A 17217-nucleotide genomic window follows, 5' to 3' on the forward strand; every position below is an offset into this window, starting at 1 on the left:
GGGAGATATGGGAGCAGGAGCAGAGCGAGGCTAGGCCCAGCAGCTCCTCACCTCCCATCCCCAGCCTCAAATCCCCCTTCTCTTCCCAGGGAGGCCCTACTGGCTCTGCTACGGGCTGACCGTTAGTGTCTAACCATCCAGAGGTTCTAGCAAGGTCCTGGCTGAGGCCTCATCCAATGGCCTGGGGATGGGGTGAGGGGGAGGCGAGGAGCTCACATCCAGGACTTTTCTGGGATCTGCTGCCGAGGCCTGTACCCCAGGCGAGGGGGCCGGGATGAGGGATGGGGGAGGGCATCTGCCACATGGCGCATGGTGGGGCACCTGTTCCTGTCTGACATCCTGGTTCCTCCTGCGGGACTGCCAAGCAGGCCAGTGAGAGTGCATGGTGGGGCAGGCTGCAGGCAGGAAGGGCTAATTCCCAGTCATCCCCCAACCCCACCCCACCCAGTGCCTTGCACTGCCCTCCCATCCCCCACGCTCTCAGGTCTCCTTCAGCTGCCTGCAGTGTCTCCCCTGTCCTGGCACCCTGGTCAGCGCCCTTCAGACCCTGCACCCAAACAGAGGGCCTCTCTGGGGCCAGGGCAGCAAGTGAAACCCAGTGAGGGGGCAGCAGCAGACCCCTCCCTCTCCTGGGTTTCCTCCAGGGGCACTCAGGATTACACCCACCCCAACTCCATGTACTTTAGAGAGGCCGGGAAGAGGTCCAAATTAGAGTTTATGAGATGAATGTCTTTTCTTCTGGCCCCTCAGACTGTCATCCCCACTCCAAGCCTCAAACCTTCCTCCCTTTGGCCTCTCCCGGGACCCAGACCTCACAAAGAGCTGCAGTAGCCGAGCATGCCTCCCTTGGCTTATTGGAGCTGGGGAGGGGAGGAACTGCACCTGGCACCCAGCCCCTTCCTCATGTCCACAGCACCCTTTCTTTGATGAGGGAGAGGACAGGCTGGAGCAGGGACACATCCTGGTTCCCACGCCAGGTTCTCCAAGGATGCTGTGCAGACGGCTTCAGATGCCCCTGTACCCCCTGGCTCTTCACTCTTCCATACCTAAGCGGGGTGTTGAGGCTAAGCACATTTCTGTTGAGGTGACAGAGGATGGCGTGTCACAGGACGATGGGAGGTTGTTGAGATGTAGCAGGGATGGGGAACACTGGGAAGTGGGGAGCAGAGTTCTGTTGTTTGTGGGTCCTGGGACCCAGCAGGCTCTCCTGGACCACCAGGGAAGCCCCTTCCTGGGTCCATCCCCTTGTGCCAGCCCTCTTGGGACCTGCTGGCTCCTGGGCCCATGGGACCCCTCTCACACTCAGCTCTGTCATGTTCATCCCAGTGGGACTGTCTCCTCCACTTGTCCTTGTCTCTGTCCCCTCCCACCCTGCTCATCCCAAACCACTCATCACAAGGGCCGAGGCCAGGCTTCCTCACCGTACGTGGCCCCTTGGCCTGAGTCCTCAGCCCTCTGATTCCAGTTTCTCATTCTGAGACATCTTCACCTTCCTTTGACTCTCGGGGAGGTCACATGTTTGCAGAAACTCCTAGGATCTTGCCATGTGGGCAGTGTCTGGGCTCTTTGCACTGTGGCCTCCGTGTACCTCGCAGTATCTTCCAGGGCCCAGGTAGAGAGAGCCCCGCTCACCACCCATCCCTGCAGAGCCTGTAGGCTCCCCTTCAGCCCAGAGCTTAGGAGTCCTGAGGTGGCTACTCTGCAGAAAGTGCATCAAGGCAAGGAACCGCCCTGAACTCCAGGCCCTCTGTGCAGGGCCTGGAATGAGCAGGCACTCAATAAATGTTGGTTGAATTCAACTGTCCAGCTGGGCCAGGGGGTCAAGAGGAAATGTGGGTGTGCAGCCTTGACCCCGGGGGCTCTTTGGTAAGAAAGTGAAGTGGAGCACTTCGCTGGTGAGTGTTAGGGGGCCAGCTGGGATGCAGGGAGTGGGGCTGCTTCTGGGGGCCACAGAGGGATAAGGAGGACTGTTGGAACACGAAGGGGCCCTAGACTTGATTGGGTTTCACAGGTAGGGAAACTGAGGCTTAGAGAGGGGAAACAGTGTGTGACAGAAATGGGACAACATTCCTGCCCTGTGGGCTCCTGGTCCACGTTCCTTCTCCTGTGCTCACCTGGCCCCTACCCACCTCCCTCACCCTTTCATTGCCGAGGCCCAACAGTTGGGGTGTAGGCCCTGCCAGGAAGGGCAAGAAGGGCTGACAAAGTAGAAGGGAGGGGGTGGGTTTACCTGTGGTCCGGAAGCAGGGGTGGGTGGCTAGGGGTTACGTGCTAGGATGGGCTCAACTGGATGGTGGCATACTCCACAGCCTCTGTAGGCCCTGGCACAGGGGTCCGCAGCCCTGGCACTAGTTCCAGGGCAGAGGTGTCCAGCTCTGCATAGTGGATGTCAGTGTCCTTTAGGCCAGAGCCCTAAGAATGATGCAGAAGGGACAGGTGGCAGGAGGGGTGGGTGGGGGTGGTCAGGACCAGATGAGGCACCCCAGAGCCAGGCGTCGGGGGAGATGGGGAGGTGTGGGGGTGCATAAGGGGGAGAAGGGAACCATGGAGGGTTGAGGGGAGGTGGCATGGGGGAGAGAGAGAGACGCAGAGCACCAATTACTCAGTGACAACAGAGAAAGGTTTAGAAAAAGTGTTTACAAAAGTTGGTCACAAAACATTTACCTGCTGTGCTAAGCTGTGCCCCCTTAGGCCCTGGGCGTGGGTGGACAGAGGCATGGTGGGTCCCACTCCTGGCCCCACTGTCTTTGTGCAAACCCTATCATTTTGCAGAGGAACGAGAGATGCCTGGAGACGGGACGTGACGTGCAAGGGGTCACAGGGAGGCTCCTGTGGCATAAACGGAACTTAGAGTCAGAGGACCTGGCTTTATATTTTCACTGGGCCCCCTGCTATGGCTTGATGGGCAGGTTGCTCGAGTTTTTCTTTGGTGAAATGGGAAAATAGAACTGAGAAGCACTATCACTATGGTTAGAACCCAGGGCTCCAACTCCCACCCCCGGCTATTCAGTGGCACTGCAGTTCTTTGACTCTTAGTGTGATTTGGACATTATTAGAATAAGAGTGCTCCAAGGACAGGGGCTGCGGTAAAGTTGAGAGGCAGAGGCTCTCCCTACCTCCGCTGGGAGTTGCAGATGTGTGAATGAGAGACAGAGAGCTAGGAGCGGGAGCAGAGCGGCTGGTGGGAAGAACTGGGCAGAGGAAGTGCTGTGGTCCAGGAGCAACGGTGGGTGGCTACTGACCACTCACCCTGTGGCTGGGTCAAACTGCTCCCCCTCCCAGGGCCTCAGTTTCCCCTTCAGCAAAATAGGAGGATCGCTTGATGATCCCTGAGGCCCTTCCAGCTCTTCTCTTTGGATCTATTCTCACAAGCTCCTCTTCCTCAGCTCAATGTTCAATGCCAGTGTGCAGGTGGACAGACAGATCATCTGTCCACAGAGCAGGGCTGAGGGAGAGGAGGGCTCTGGCATGCTGTGAGGGCAGGGCCTGGTACAGGAATAAGGCTGCACGCTATTGCAGGGATCTTCGTGATCTGGGCTGCGGCTCACTCTCTTTTCCTTGGCTGGGCTGCCTGGGCAGCAGGGAAAGCCAGGTGTGCTGATATCAGCTGCCCTCCAGCAATGCCCCTCTGATGTCCATCAATGACACATGGCATGGGCAGGAACACATGGCAGAGCTAAGATGGGTGCAAAGAACTCCTGATTCCTTGCAAGGGAAAGTCACACTCTGACACCTGCTCTTCCCTTTGGCCCTCTGTGCTTCCACAGCCTGCCTGGAGTTAGAGGTGGGGAGTGGGGGGTTGGGAGGAGACACCTCTTTTCCAGAAGGAGGGAGCCTGGGTTGGAGGTTAGGGGTACAGGAGACCAGCGTCAGAAGGAAGGGGAAGGAGGCTACACAGACAGGAAGTCTGGGTCCCAAACCACAAGTCAGAGGGCCTACCAGGGTGGCCGAGTGGAGGGGAGGGGGGCTCCAGGCAAGCAGCTCAGTGTGAGTAGGGGATGCTGGGAGCCAAATTCTTATGCCCAGGGGCTTCCAAGACTTTAGCTCCGCTGTAAGGAGTCCTCTAAAGATGGGAAGAGTGGCTGCCATTCTGGGATGGTGTGAAGGCCATCCTGCGGAGGCAGTGGGGATACATCAATGGCATCCCCATGACTAAATGGATCCCACCTCTTCTCCCTCCTGTCATCCTGAGGATGTCTGGGGACCAGTGCTTCAGGTGGATGTGAGGCCAGGTGTGTCCTGGGATTGTGCAGACTCTACAGGTTTCCACTGGGGCGGGTCTTCCAGACAGCTTTCGTACGCAGGCCTTTCCCAGCTGCATGCCGTTGGCTGGGAGCAACCTGGCTGTGACCCCCGGGAAGCCTGGGAGATTGGAGGGTGATGGCCAAAGGTGGTTTGGGAATATCTCACCTAGGTAAGTGGAGAGGGGCTCAACTACATGGTTTGGGACTGTCTTATCCAAGATGTGGGGCTGCCCAGGGAATGCTGGGCACTTTGCCTTTAGCCTTCGTAGAGTCTGTCTCAAAGATGACGGAAAGCAGGGACCTGTGACTCCTGCTGGGTGGTTCCAGGAGGGGCCCAAGAAAACAGGTGGGTAAAACAAAAGGTGAAATGGAGAATTGGACCTGGCTCTCTCAGTGCCTGCTGGCAAGGAGGAGTTCACCCCAAGTGGAAAGCAGGCCCCAGAGCATTCCTGGCACAAAATGGTAGCCCAGTTGCCAAAGCTTTCACCAGTAGGGGCCTGGGAGAACATCCTGGTGGAGGGGAGCTTTCAGGTCCAGTGCTTCGGGCATTTGAAAGATGTGCAGGGAGCAGGCCTGCAAGGGCAGCAGAGCCGGCTTGTTATTATTAAGTCATGTTGGAGACGGAGAAACTCAGGGCCATCAGTAGTTAGAGGCTCAACCTTAGAGCCAGAGACCCTCTTTGGTTGCTTCCAAAGAGGCCCATCTCCTGCAGTGGAGGAGTGGACACAGCCGAGGAGTAGACCCAGGATGTGAAATAGGAATCAGAGAGTTCCAGGGGAGCTCAGCCAAGGCAGGCCTTTTGTGCTTGGTAAGGGCCCTACTGGGGAAAACCTGGCTCCCTGAAACTGAGGGGAGGATGAGTGAGTGGAGACCCATGAGTGGGTGGCCCACTCTTCCTTAGTAAGAGCTATCAGCACTGTATGCTGGAAGATGCTGCAGAGGCCTCTCTCCTGCAAGGCAATAGGTGCCCCTCCTCTGTCTCTATCTGCAGGCTGATGCTAGGGTTAGAGCCCAGCACAACCCAGTTGAGGACATGCTGGGCCTGATCAGGAAGGAAGACGACATGCCTACAGAGCCAGGAGACCAGGAGCGAGCTCACGTCAACCAGCAGAAGCCTGGGGAACACTCCTGGGTTGGATTTTGAGGTTTCTTGACCAAGCGGGCCAGAATATAGACTGAATAAACAAGAACTCATTGATTTGGGAGCACTTTCTCAGGACATGGGATCCAACACCCTGCGTGGACCCCAGAGGATTGGGAGAATTCGCTGCTGGGGCATGGCGTTTGCACAGCGCATACGTGCGGAATTGGGATCGACATACTAAACTCACATGAGGTCTGTGGGGGTGAAAGCCAAGTGGAAACTCTGAAACTACCTCGCCAGCCAAGAGAGTAAATTAAAAAGGATACTGTACTCAGGGTGGGGAAGATGGCAGAGATCACTGTCATCATTAAAGACCTAAAGGATGCGAGGGTGAAGGGCCCTCTCTAGCCTTCACTTAACTCATCAGTCCAGCCCCTACAGAAACCAGACAGACCCTAGAGAATTATAGCCAATGCTATGGTCTGAATGTTGGTGTCGCCACCAAATTCATATACTGAAATCCTAACCTCTGAGGTGATGGAATCTGGAGGTGAGGTCTTTGGGAGGTGAATGGGATTAGTGCCCTTATGAAAGAGGCCCAGAATGCTCCTATGCTCTTCCACCATTTGAGAACACAAAGTGAAGTCACCATCTATGAACCAGAAAGCATTGCCCTCGCCAGGCACTGAAGAGCTCGATGCCTTGGACTTCCCAGCCTCCAGAACTGTGAGAAATACATTTTTGTTGTTTCTAAGCTACCCGGTTTATGGTATTTTGTTACAGCAGACTGAATGTGCAAAGACAGCTAGCATAGCCTCAATCAAGTGGTCATTCTTATGGCCCTGCAGTGCCAGCTCGGTTGCAACACTCCAAAGGCCTCTATAGGATGCTATGTCCCCAAAAGAAAAAGTATATGGGCCTGGGAACCAAGGGATGAAAGCAGGAGTGGGATTTAAAAAAAAATAAGCAAAAAGAAAAGGGTAGGCCAGGTATGGTGGCTCATGCTTGTAATCCCAGCACTTTGGGAGGCCAAGATAGGCAGATCACTTGAGGTCAGGAGTTTGAGAGCAGCCTGGCCAATGTGGTGGAACCCTGTCTCTATTAAAAATACAGAAAGATTAGCCAGATGTGGTGGTGTGCGCCTGTAGTCTCAGCTACTTGGGAGGCTGAGGCGTGAGAATCATTTGAACCAGGGAGGCGGAGGCTGTGGTGAGCCATGATTGCATCACTGCACTCAAGCCTGGGCGACAGAGTGAGACTGCATCTCAAAACAAAACAAAAACAAAAACAAAACTAATAACAAAAAATAAAAAGATAAAAACAAAAACATACAAAAACAAAAAAGAAGGCAGGAGCAGGTCACAGTTACCATCACACCCAGTGACCCAATGGGGGAATTTTGTGCTTTTATTCCCGCAGCTCTGAGCTCTGCAGGAGGGAGGGGCCTACAGACGGTAAGCGAGGGCTGCTGCCTGGGCCCTTGGACTGCAAGTGTTTGGGGCCAGCAGGGAAGAAGAGGAGCTTGTGTGCTGGCACGGGTAATGACCCATCAGCAGGAGGAGGTCGGGTTGCTGCTGCACAGTAGGGTTAGAGAGGAACGCGTGTGGAACCACACTTGGCCTCCTTGGGTGCCTCTCCTGTTTTAAGGGGACAGATACTTGTAACAACCCTGGCCTATGGAAGGCATGCTTAACAAGGCCTCAGGGCCCTCAGGAATAACATTTTTGTTCACACCACCAGGTTAGCCACCAAGACCTGCTGTGGAGACAGCTGAGTGAGGGGAATTGAGAACAGATATGGACAGGAGAGGATGGGTACCGGTGTGGCCCTAAGATCTGCTGTCACAACAGGGGCCACATCCCCAGGAAGGGAGGTGCGCTGAATCATGGAGAAGCTACTCCTTGCTCCTGGATGGAAGAGCAGATCTCAGCACCCGGCGGAGGGTGGCAGTGTGGACCTGGATGGCTGTGGAGCATGGCTGGCTGCAGCCCCGGCTGCCACCCTTCTGGATCTACCCAGCATTTGTGCGGAGACCACATTGCTCTCAGCCAACAACTAGACAGGCTGGGGGCCCTTTCCTGTGGGACGCAGGAGTCCTTAGGGACTAGGATGTCCTATGGGCAATGATGGCCCAAGGATGGCACACTACTTCGCTACACTGCGCTGCCATCCTGAGACTTCCTGCTCAGCCCTCCTTCTTTCCCCACCTTCTTTCGTGAGGGCAGATCAGTATCGTGCTCTAGGGCTCTCCCTGCTACCTCCTGCTCCCCTCTGTGTCCTTCGCAGGTGTCCCCTAGTGACTCTTGCATGTCTAATCTCAGCTTGGCGTCTGCTCCTTGGGGGGCATAAGAGCTTCAGACTACATCCCTCCAAAGGTCGTTTGGTCTAGTTTTTTGCTTTAGCCTGGGCTGTCCATGCTCACAAGACTGAAAAGATGGAAGCCCCTCTCCTTAAAGGATAGGGATGTCTCCTCCGCCCTCCTCACTGACACATTGGCTTTGGGTCCTCTGGAAGTCCTTCCTCAGACCTAGTTTAGAGCCTCTCAGCTCTCCTGCCACCTGGGTGATCCCTGGCCCAGAAACCTTGGTGGACGTCGAGTGGAGTGCCCCGGCCTCAGTGATCACCGTTGGGACTGGCCCACACAGGGGCCTGGACCCACCCAGGCTGGGGCCGCTGAGCTTGGTCCCGGGCTCCCTGCAGGCTTCCCTCCTCCCTTGGAGTGCCCGTGGTGAACAGCGCATGCTCTCTGCCTGGCTCCTTCTCATGACTTGTTAGGAAGGAGAATTGATGACATCAATAATGTGACTTGTATGCAAGCTGCACCACCAACAAACCTGAGTTCTGGGAATAAATCCTTTTCTCACCCGGTAATTGCTCTGTAAGCCAAAAAGAATTACACTTTTCTTGGCGACCACAAACAGAGCCTCCCCAGGACGCCAGAGCCCCCCTTCCACTGGTGACTTCCATACAACACCCCGCAGGCTGTTCACAAGCTTCTGTCCACCCAGATGCCCTAACCACGGCCCCTGGGTTCAGGACAAAGGGTGTAGATGCTCTCCTGGCCCCCTCGACCGGCCCCTCCTGCCCATGGCTGGTAGGTGGAGGTGGGCTCACTGTATTCTCTGTCCCAAGTGGCTCTTGAATGGATATGCTCATCAGGGAATTCCAATAACCCAACATAAGCAGAGCCCAGGGAGGAAGGCGGCGAGGGAGGAGGAAAAGTCAGGGCCATGACCTGGCGTCTGGGCTTGGATGAGGGAGGAGGGGAGGGAAAGCAGGATTGTGCAGAGGGACGGGTCAGGGCGGTGGGCACTGTCCTGAAGCTGCTCCTTGTGCCCCAGGGAGGGCTGTGCATGCCAGGCGTGGGGGCAGCAGTCAGAGAGCAAGACCGAGAAGTCGTCAGTGGGGATTAGGGCCAGCTGCAGCTGTTCATTCCATCACAGAGATTTTTATGCCGAGCCTGGGCCCGCTCTACGGGGGATCCCACTGGAGTCTTCCACAGTTTTCCAAATTGTTCCCTTCCATCATCTTCCTTTTCCCTCCAGCACCAGGCTCCCACTGCCCCCTCTTTCTCCTCTCTTCTTTCACCATGGCTGTGACAAGTGAGGTTAGTGAGTCTTGACTGGGGGTGGAGGGAAAAGGCCCATTTGGAGAACCCCAAGTGGAGTATGGCTTTCTCCTTTCTGGAAATAGTGGTCTCCCTGCTCCCCTGCCTCCCTCGCTTTTGGGCCTGGGATGATGTGCTCTCTCTGTCCCGAGTCAGGCGTGGGTGAGCTGGCGTCTGCGGGTGGGAGACTCTTACCCTGCTTGGTGCCTGTAACGCCCTGGCCCCCAACTTAGGACTCCAAACCCAAGTTCTCTGGGCTGTGTGTCCACTCTCTGGGCTCTTGGAGCTGAGGGGCCGCCAGGCAGCAGAGCTGGGCCCTCCTGCTGACAGTAAGCCGGGGCTGCAGCAGGCTCGGCATTAGTGGTGCCAGGTGGCCCCGAGGCTCACAAGCCTGCCCAGCCTCCCCTGTGCTCAGGTGAACTGCCCAGCGTCTGCTCATCATGCTGGCTGCCGCCTGCTCAGGGCCAGGACTCGAGAGCCAGGGTCCTGGGGTGTGAAGCCTTCCCCAGTGCCTCTGGGTGATCTCGGGCAAGCCTTTGTTATGGTTTGAATGTGTCCCCCCAAATTCATGTGTCCTGTTGGCAAATGTATCTATCCTCAATGTAAGGGTGTGGAAGGTGGGGCCTAATGAGGTGATTAGGTCGTGGGACACCACCGTCATGGATGGATTGTCTCTATCAAGGGAGCAGGTTAGTTATGGAGAGCGTGGGCATGTGATGAAAGCGAGTCGGGCCCCTCCCTGCTCTCTCGCTCTGAGCGCACTCTCTTGCCTGCCGGCCTTCTACCATGGGATGACGCAGCAAGAAGGCTCTTGCTAGAAACAGGCCCCTTGACCTTCGACTTTCCAGCCTCTAGAACTGTCAGAAATAAATCTCCTTTCTTTACATATTGCCCAGTCTCAGGTATTTTGTTTTAGCATCACAAAACAGACGAAGACACTTCAAGTTCCCTGAGCCTCTGTTTCCTTATTTATAAAATGGGGCAACGGAAGCACTTATCATATAGATTGTTGAACCATCTATGTGGTAAGAGCAGTGTTTGAAAAGTGACTAGCCAGGTGCCTGGCATGCAGCACGTGCTCCATGCTGCCATTATGATCCCTTCTGTTGGAACTGGCAGGCCCATGCAGTACAGACGGGGATGTGAGAGGTGCCCCTCAGATGGGAAGGAGAGTGGCACAGGGGCTGCTCAGCTGCCATTTGAAGAACGGACTTGGTGTCCACAGTGAGTTCTAGCTCACTTCCGTGTCTCTAGGTTGCTTGAGGAATAGCAAAGAGCTGGCATTCCTTTGTGCCCTGGGTAGTATCAAAAGGTGGAGGCTGGGCTGGCTCTCTGGGCTCAGCACCCTGGCAAGGGGATGCTACCTCCCTGGGGGCAGGATTTGGCACCTCCAGATGGGCTGATGTTGGCACTTCCTGCCAAGAGTGAGGATGGCTGCACCATGGAGACAAAGGCCTGGCTCTCCTGCCAGTGCCAGGGAAGCGTGTGCTATCTTTGGGCCCAGGTGGTCTGGCTTGGGTCTCTGGGTTGCACTGTGTAGGTAACACCCCTAACTCAAAAGTCTGCTGAAAGGAGGCAGCTATGGGCAAAGGTGGCAGCCATTCAAGTGGACTCTGGCCCTCTGAGTGGCTAGGAGTGGGGCCAGGAGGAGGGGCCACTGGCAGCACTGGGAGCTAAGGTGCAGGGTACAGAGCTGGAGGTAGGGCTTGGGGGAGGGAGAGCTGGGCATCAGGCTGGGGCCAGGCTCATTGGAAATGCCAGTCTCCCAGAATGGTCTGTCCAGCGTCCAGTCCCTCTTTGCCCAGGGTGCCTACAGTGGCGCAGCCCTGAGGGGCCATGGCTCTGTCTTGGGTGGGCTCCCCTTTGCCTCCCAGCCCTCGCCACCTCCACCTCCTCTGTCTGGTTTCCCCTCTAAGGCTCATGGCCCGGCTGGGTGGGGCTGGGCTAGGGGCACTCTCCTCCAAGTTCAGTTGTCCTCACCGAGGGGTAGTAGGAAGGGGAGACCCCCAGATCATAGTAGGGGGGCTGCAGGGACAGCTTCTGCAGCTCCTCCTCTTCTTGCTGCCACTGCCTCCCTGTGTCCAGGTGGACAACCTGGAAGAGAAGGCGGTGAGTGCTGCACAGAGTTTTCCGTGTCCCTGCTCCAGGTGACCCTCACAGACCCCCAGTTTGATTGGGACTCCTCTTTTTAGTTCCCATGCAACCCATCCTGGCATCCCCCATACTGGTGGCCGTCTTGGAGGGCACAAGTGCCCCTGAGCCTTTAGCTTTGCTGGCTCTAGCAGGGACCCAACTTGGGGCCAGGCACCTGAGAGGTGCTCAATGCATTTTTTTAAATGAATGAATGGACTGTGAGGTGGAGGCAGAGGTCCCTGGGGGCCCTGTGTAGGAAGGGTCCTAGTTTGTCGTCTCTCAGGGTGGGGGAGATGGAGCCCCACCCATGGAGGTGTGGTGGCTCTGCCTTCAGCTTGGGTTTCCTCCCTGGGGCCATCTCCCATTTTTCTCCCTCCCCGGGGTCCAGGGACCTTGTCCTCTGCTGCCTTAGGCCCACCTGGATATCCTCAGGTGCAAGGCAGCTCTGCCTGCTGGGAGAAGACTCCAGCTTCTGGGAGAGGGGCAGGTCGGTCCTGGGGACAGAATGAGGGTAAGGTTAGCACAGGATCGCACATGGGGGCTCTGCCCATTGGGCCACCAGACAGCTACCGGTCCCTCAGCCCCAGCAGGCCATGGGGCTCTGCTTCCCAGGCAGCCTCCTGACAGGCCAGAGCTTGGGCTGGGGCTCCTCAGGGTCTTGGGTTAGAGGCCGAGGGTGCCCGGCCACCTTTCCCAGGTGTCTCTGTCCCTGACCCCAGCCCAGCTCTGGAGGGGAGCCATGCGAGTCTCAGGTTTCCTAGCTCAAAGGACAGTGGGGAACCAGCAGCAGCACTGTGGACCCTCACCTGGGGCGGGGGTGAGACTTCATGTACACTGTATGTGGCACTGACAGCCTCAGCTAGCATGAGAAATAACATGTGATGCAAGATTTTAAAGATGAAAATCAGCGTAAAAATCCATGACGAACAAAATGTAGGTGGACATTTGTTCATCATGGATTTTTGCTTTTGTTTTGATTTTTTAAAATATCGCATTAAAATATGATTTCTTGTGACGGTTAGGGGTTTTGGCTTCCCCCAACTTTGTGTCTCTCTCGCCTCCCTGGCCCTGGGTCTGCCAGCACACACCCCTTGTCAATGGCTGGGAGCAGGTCAACTCTTGCAAATTATTTAACCTCTCTGTGCCTCAGTTTCCTCACTATAAATCATGGATTGTAATCATGCACCTTCCCCTTCCAGCTGCTGTGAGGACCAAATGCATCTTTATGAAGCCCTGCAGGACTGGGGCGGTGCCTGGCACGCAGCAATTGCCAATCAGGAGGGTCAGCTCTTCCTTGCCCCCCAGAGTTGGGGTGGGGCGTGGGGAGGCCCTAGAAAGTCCCTGAGCTTCCACAGGTTCAGGTGCTTTAAGTCTAGGGCTCCCAGGGTGGTGGGGGAGCAGACCAGCAAGAGTTTGGTGGGCAGAGTCCTGCCATGCTCACCTGGCCCCGTCTGTCCCCAGCAGGCTCTTCTGCTGCCGGTTGTACAGATAGAAGACAGTGAGCACAGCACCTAAGATGAGGAACACAGCCATGGTGCCCCCCAGGAGCCTGGCTGCACTTCCTGGACCCCTCTGGGGGCGGGGCTTTTCTGGAAACAAAAGACAGAAAAGAGAATCAGAGACAGAAACTCTAGTGAGCCAAGGAGAGTCAGAGGTGAGAGTCAGACCTGGAGGCAGTGCTCTGCCCTTGCCACTTCTCCCCCAGCTCCCCTCCCCAACGGTACTCCAGTCCCAAGAGGAGCTCCCAGTCAGGGTGGGAAGGAGTCTCCTCTATGTCGCCATGGCCCTGTAACCCAGACGCTGCTCTGATCCTGGGATCTAGGGCATGGAGGTAGAGTGAGGGTGGGGGTATCTCCTGGGCAGGCAGGGGGTGCTGAGATGGGGTCCCCACACCCTCATTCCATTTCTGGCCCTGCAGGGAAGATTCCTGTTGAGGAGTTTAATTTATTTCCCTTCCCTATGCAATTAAACAAGCAAATGAACTCATTGTGCTTCACTCTCCCAACTCTGGAGAGAGGGTGAGGATCAGGAGGGGAAGGTGGGAGCTGGGAGGCTCGATGAAGAAGGGGCACTTGGGGGTGCCTCCCGGGAAACCAAGACTCTTCAATACAGATACGTGAAAAGCCCAGAGGGCTGTGGTCTAAGGTGAGAGGGCTGAGCCTACCCTTGAGACCCACCTGGCCATGGACCCAGAGGATTGCTGGGCTTGTCGCAATATTACGCAGTCTGAGCAGCAGCCACCTGAAACCCAGGAGCCTGCAGAGACTGAGCCTGTGGCCAGGGGCACAGGCTGCTTCCCAGCGGTCCAGGCTTGGCAATGAACTCACAGCTGCCCTTCCAGTCCCTCCTTCTGCTGGAGTCAATTTCTCACCTCTGACCTTTATAACCCTGGTGGTGAGGGGGGTGGGTAGGGACTGAGGAGAAAATCACACTGTGTACTCATTTCTCTCCTTCTTCCTCACCACCATATTATATATAATTAAACACAGAGAGCACCTGAATAGAGATGCCAAACTGCAGTTGGCAATAAACATCATGGAGACAATTTTCCTAAAGTGAAATTGACAAGCACCTTCCTCTCTCTCTCTCTCTCCCTCTCTCTCTCTCTCACTCACTCACTCTCTGTCTCTCTGCTCCATTCCAATGCTCTGAAGAAGGAGATTTCTGGCTCCCAGTAAATTTGCAACCCTTCTCCTGCCTCTGCAAAGGCTCTGGCCCCAGCATCCAACCATCCACAGCTGGTGGCTGTGGCTGCCTTGGGAAGGCAGTTTCCTGTGTTGCCCAGGCTGGTCTCAAACTCCTGAGCTTAAGTGATCCTCCTGCCTCAGCCTCCCAAAGTGCTAGGATTACAAGCATGAGCCTGTAATTACCATGCCTGACTCCAGAGTGATCTTTCTAAACTACAAATCAGATCAGGCCACCTCCCTACTTAAAATCCTCCAAGAGCTCATGGCCTTCATCAAAGTATCCTAGGGCTGAGGCCTTTCATGGCCTGGTTCCCAGAGGAAATGCCATGCTGCCGCCAGGCTGGACCACGTGCAGCTCCTGGATGGAGAGTCCCTGCTTCCTGTCATCCTCAGGTGTGAGTAGGAGCCACTCTCTCCACCAGGGTCTCTCTTTCCTCCCTCTTCTTTGCCGGGCCAATCAACCTGCAGGTTTAAGCTGAGCGTGCTTCCTCTAGAGAGCCCTCCCTGCCTCCTCCACCGGAATAGGGGTCCTCCTCGGACATCCCCCGGACTCTCTTTCATTCTCTTTTCTACAGTCTGTGATTGCACATCTGACCTGTCTCCCCCGCGCCGCACACTGCCCGGCATGCAGAAATGCTCAGTAAGTGTGGTGAATGGATCAATGAAGCCTTGGCTGAATGAACGTATAGTGGACAGTTCCAGAAGAGGGTCCATCGGGCCTCTGGAATCCCACCTTCCACTAGGGGGAGCTCTCACCTTGGGCCACCTCCATGCTGGATGCTGGGGATTCAGTTTCCCTGGACAGAACCCAAACCTATATCCCCTTCTCTTCTCGGCACAGCTGAGGCAGGCTGGGATTTCCAGAGGGCTAGGGTGGGAGGGGGAGCAGTAGGGAAGTGAACACATACCCTGTTTGGCTCAGAGAGTTCAAGTTTCTCTTCTACCATGGTCGGCCCCACATGGGATTCCAGCAGGAGGGATACAGGTTCAGGACAAAAGGCTGGGATTTTAGCCCCTATCTCGACTCCCTGCTTCCACGGACTTCTCTCAGGGGCTTTCACCCATCAACCCTCATGGACTCTGTGGCCACTTTGCCAAGAGAGGGAGGCAGCTGTCTCTATAAGGGCCCTTTCATCATCCTTACAGTGAAAACAAAAACATGGCTGCTTCGGTGTCTCTGGGGGATTGAATCCAGGACCCCCAGCGAACACCAAAATCTAAGCATGCTCAAGTCCCTTCTATAAAAAGATGTCGTATTTGCCTGTAACCTACACACATTCTCCCATATACTTTAAATCATCTCTAGATTACTTGTAATACCTGGTACAATGTAAATGCTGTGTAAATAGTTGTAATACTGTGTTATTTAGATAACGATAAGAAAAAGGTGTACACGGTCAGTACAGGTGCTACTATCCATTTTCTTTCTTTCTGAATATTTTTGATCTGCAGTTGGTTGGCTCCACAGATGCAGAACCCACGGGTACAGAGGGCTGACTGTGTAGTGAGCAAGTCTGTGTATGCACTCCTGTGGGCATTAGGAAAGCCAAAGGCTAAACAGGGTGGGAAGCAGTGGGCAAGGTCTCACATGTGCCAGGGCCACAGTGAATAACTCTGGTTTTGTTCCCTCCAATTTGTACTCCCTCCAGGTCCTGCCCTCTCAACATCTGAGTGCAACTTTCATTGTCACCGTGGGCCTTGTCTGATCCACCTGAAGGTCCCGCCCTGGTGGAAGAAATACTAGTGGGGAGAAAATGAGATGTGGAGATAAGAAAAGGGAAATCCAAGGAGGAGAAATTGGCCTCAAGTCTCCGGTATGCCAGGCACTGTGCCAGGTGCCTTTGCTGATTTGTGGCATATTTGATCCTCACGTTGAGCCTGCAAAATGAGATAATGTTATCTCTGATGAGCAAGATAAAGCTCAGAGAGGTTAAGTGATTTGTGCAGGATCATCCAGGTAGTCCGTGGCTGAGGGCACCGGGACCCCCGCCTGCGTGCCGCTCTCCCTGCCTCAGGCTGTGGGCTCTCAGTACTCCTCATCTCTCACTTGGCAAGGGCCTGCCATTCCCCCTTTCATCCCTTATCAGACACCGCCCTACCTACCCCCTCCCCAAATACGGGGGCCCTGGGTGCTTTGTCTCTGAGCCTCCCCTTGACAGCTGTGAGGAAGGGGCCTGGTGCTGGCCCCAGCTGGAGCCCTGGCATGGAGCCCCCAGACACTCTCTGGTTACACCGTGACAAATCGGTTCCCCCGCTCCCAGCCCCACAGGCTTGAGGGCAGGCCCAGTCACCTGCAGGCAGCCGGGCCTGGCTGTGAGAGGGGCCTGGGCCAGGGCTGGAGTGTGAGGCCCGGGAGAGCTGGAATCAGTGTGGGAGTGGGTGAGGGGCCTCTAGAAAGCGATTCCTGTCTGCCAGGTTCCTTGCTGGGTGCTGTCCTTGCAGTGATCCTGGGAGGCTGGCTGTGGGCCTCTTGCTCTACTGCAAAAGGGCAGCACGGTCAAGTCAGCTGTCCAGGTCCCACAGCTAGGCTCGCCACAGCTGGACTTGGGTCTGGTTGACCACTGAAGTCTCTTTGTCCTGGGAGCCCAGCAGGCCTGCCTCCTCTCAGTGGCTTCTCTGGGAGAGCCTGCTCTCAGTCCTGGCTCAGGCTGCAGGAATGGCCTCTGGGTTCACACCAGTGACATCCCTGAGCCTCAGCTCTCTCACCTGTCACATGGTGACAGCGCATCTGGTTTTCCTGTCCTTCAGACTGAGACAGTGAAATCCATGGTTTGGAGGTGAACACAGATGGGTTCCTTCTGGGTCGTGCGCCGTCGGGGGCAGGTCGTGTGCCATTGGGGCTTCTTTGCTCTTCCAGGCACAGCTCTACCCGATTCACTGAGGCCTTGCGGTCAGGGAGCCCAAGGAGCATTGGGTCACACCCAAGTAGCCAGCAATCTTCACCTGCTTCTCCCAACCACACCCCTCTCAGCCAGATGTCAGTGTTCCTGAACCCCAGGTTTCCCTCAGGCGGGAAGTGAGCCCAGACGTTACATCCAGCTTCACAGCATGCTCCCTACCCGTTGCGCCTCCTTCAGTTAGACAAACATGTGCCTCACAGCTCTATGTGCCAGGCTTTCTGCCGGGCCTGAGGGTCTTGCCCCCTGGCTAATGGAGGAGTCATACACGTACACAAATAAGCACCCTGTTTTGTGATTCATGCTGTAAGAGAGGTCTGTTCCCACAGAGGAGGGGGCTTCTGAGCAGGGTTTTGATAGCATAATAGGAGTTCACCATGAGAAGAACGTTGCAGGGTAAGGAGCGCGACTGGAGCACATGTGTCAAATGTGGGGTATATGAGGGAAGTTCGAAGTATTGGATATGGCTGGGAAATGGGCTGCAAAGGGAGAAAGACAAGGAATCTGGGGGGCTTGGAGGAGGGAGCAGAGCATGCTCAGAAGTTTAGTGTTTTTTTTTTTTTTT

The 17217-nt window shown here is 55.6% G+C and overlaps 1 protein-coding gene across 2 annotated transcripts in view; it reads right to left on the minus strand.

Moving 5' to 3' along the window:
* Positions 1–17217, minus strand: part of NECTIN1 (nectin cell adhesion molecule 1) — a 106441-nt gene that overhangs the window by 3827 nt on the left and 85397 nt on the right. The window contains exons 6-9 of one of the 2 annotated variants that reach the window (XM_037736745.1): positions 12510–12657; positions 11487–11562; positions 10916–11029; positions 2231–2412 (exon numbers count right to left, since the gene is read on the minus strand). In XM_037736745.1, the coding sequence (XP_037592673.1) occupies positions 2272–2412; positions 10916–11029; positions 11487–11562; positions 12510–12657 (479 nt within the window). In that variant the 3' untranslated portion in view covers positions 2231–2271. Of the gene's footprint in view, positions 1–2230; positions 2413–10864; positions 11030–11486; positions 11563–12509; positions 12658–17217 lie in introns of those variants that run through there. The other variant, XM_037736746.1, reaches the window with a different exon arrangement.

The sequence above is a fragment of the Cebus imitator genome, unplaced genomic scaffold (genome assembly GCF_001604975.1).
Source record: "Cebus imitator isolate Cc_AM_T3 unplaced genomic scaffold, Cebus_imitator-1.0 Scaffold28, whole genome shotgun sequence".
Lineage (NCBI taxonomy): Eukaryota > Metazoa > Chordata > Mammalia > Primates > Cebidae > Cebus > Cebus imitator.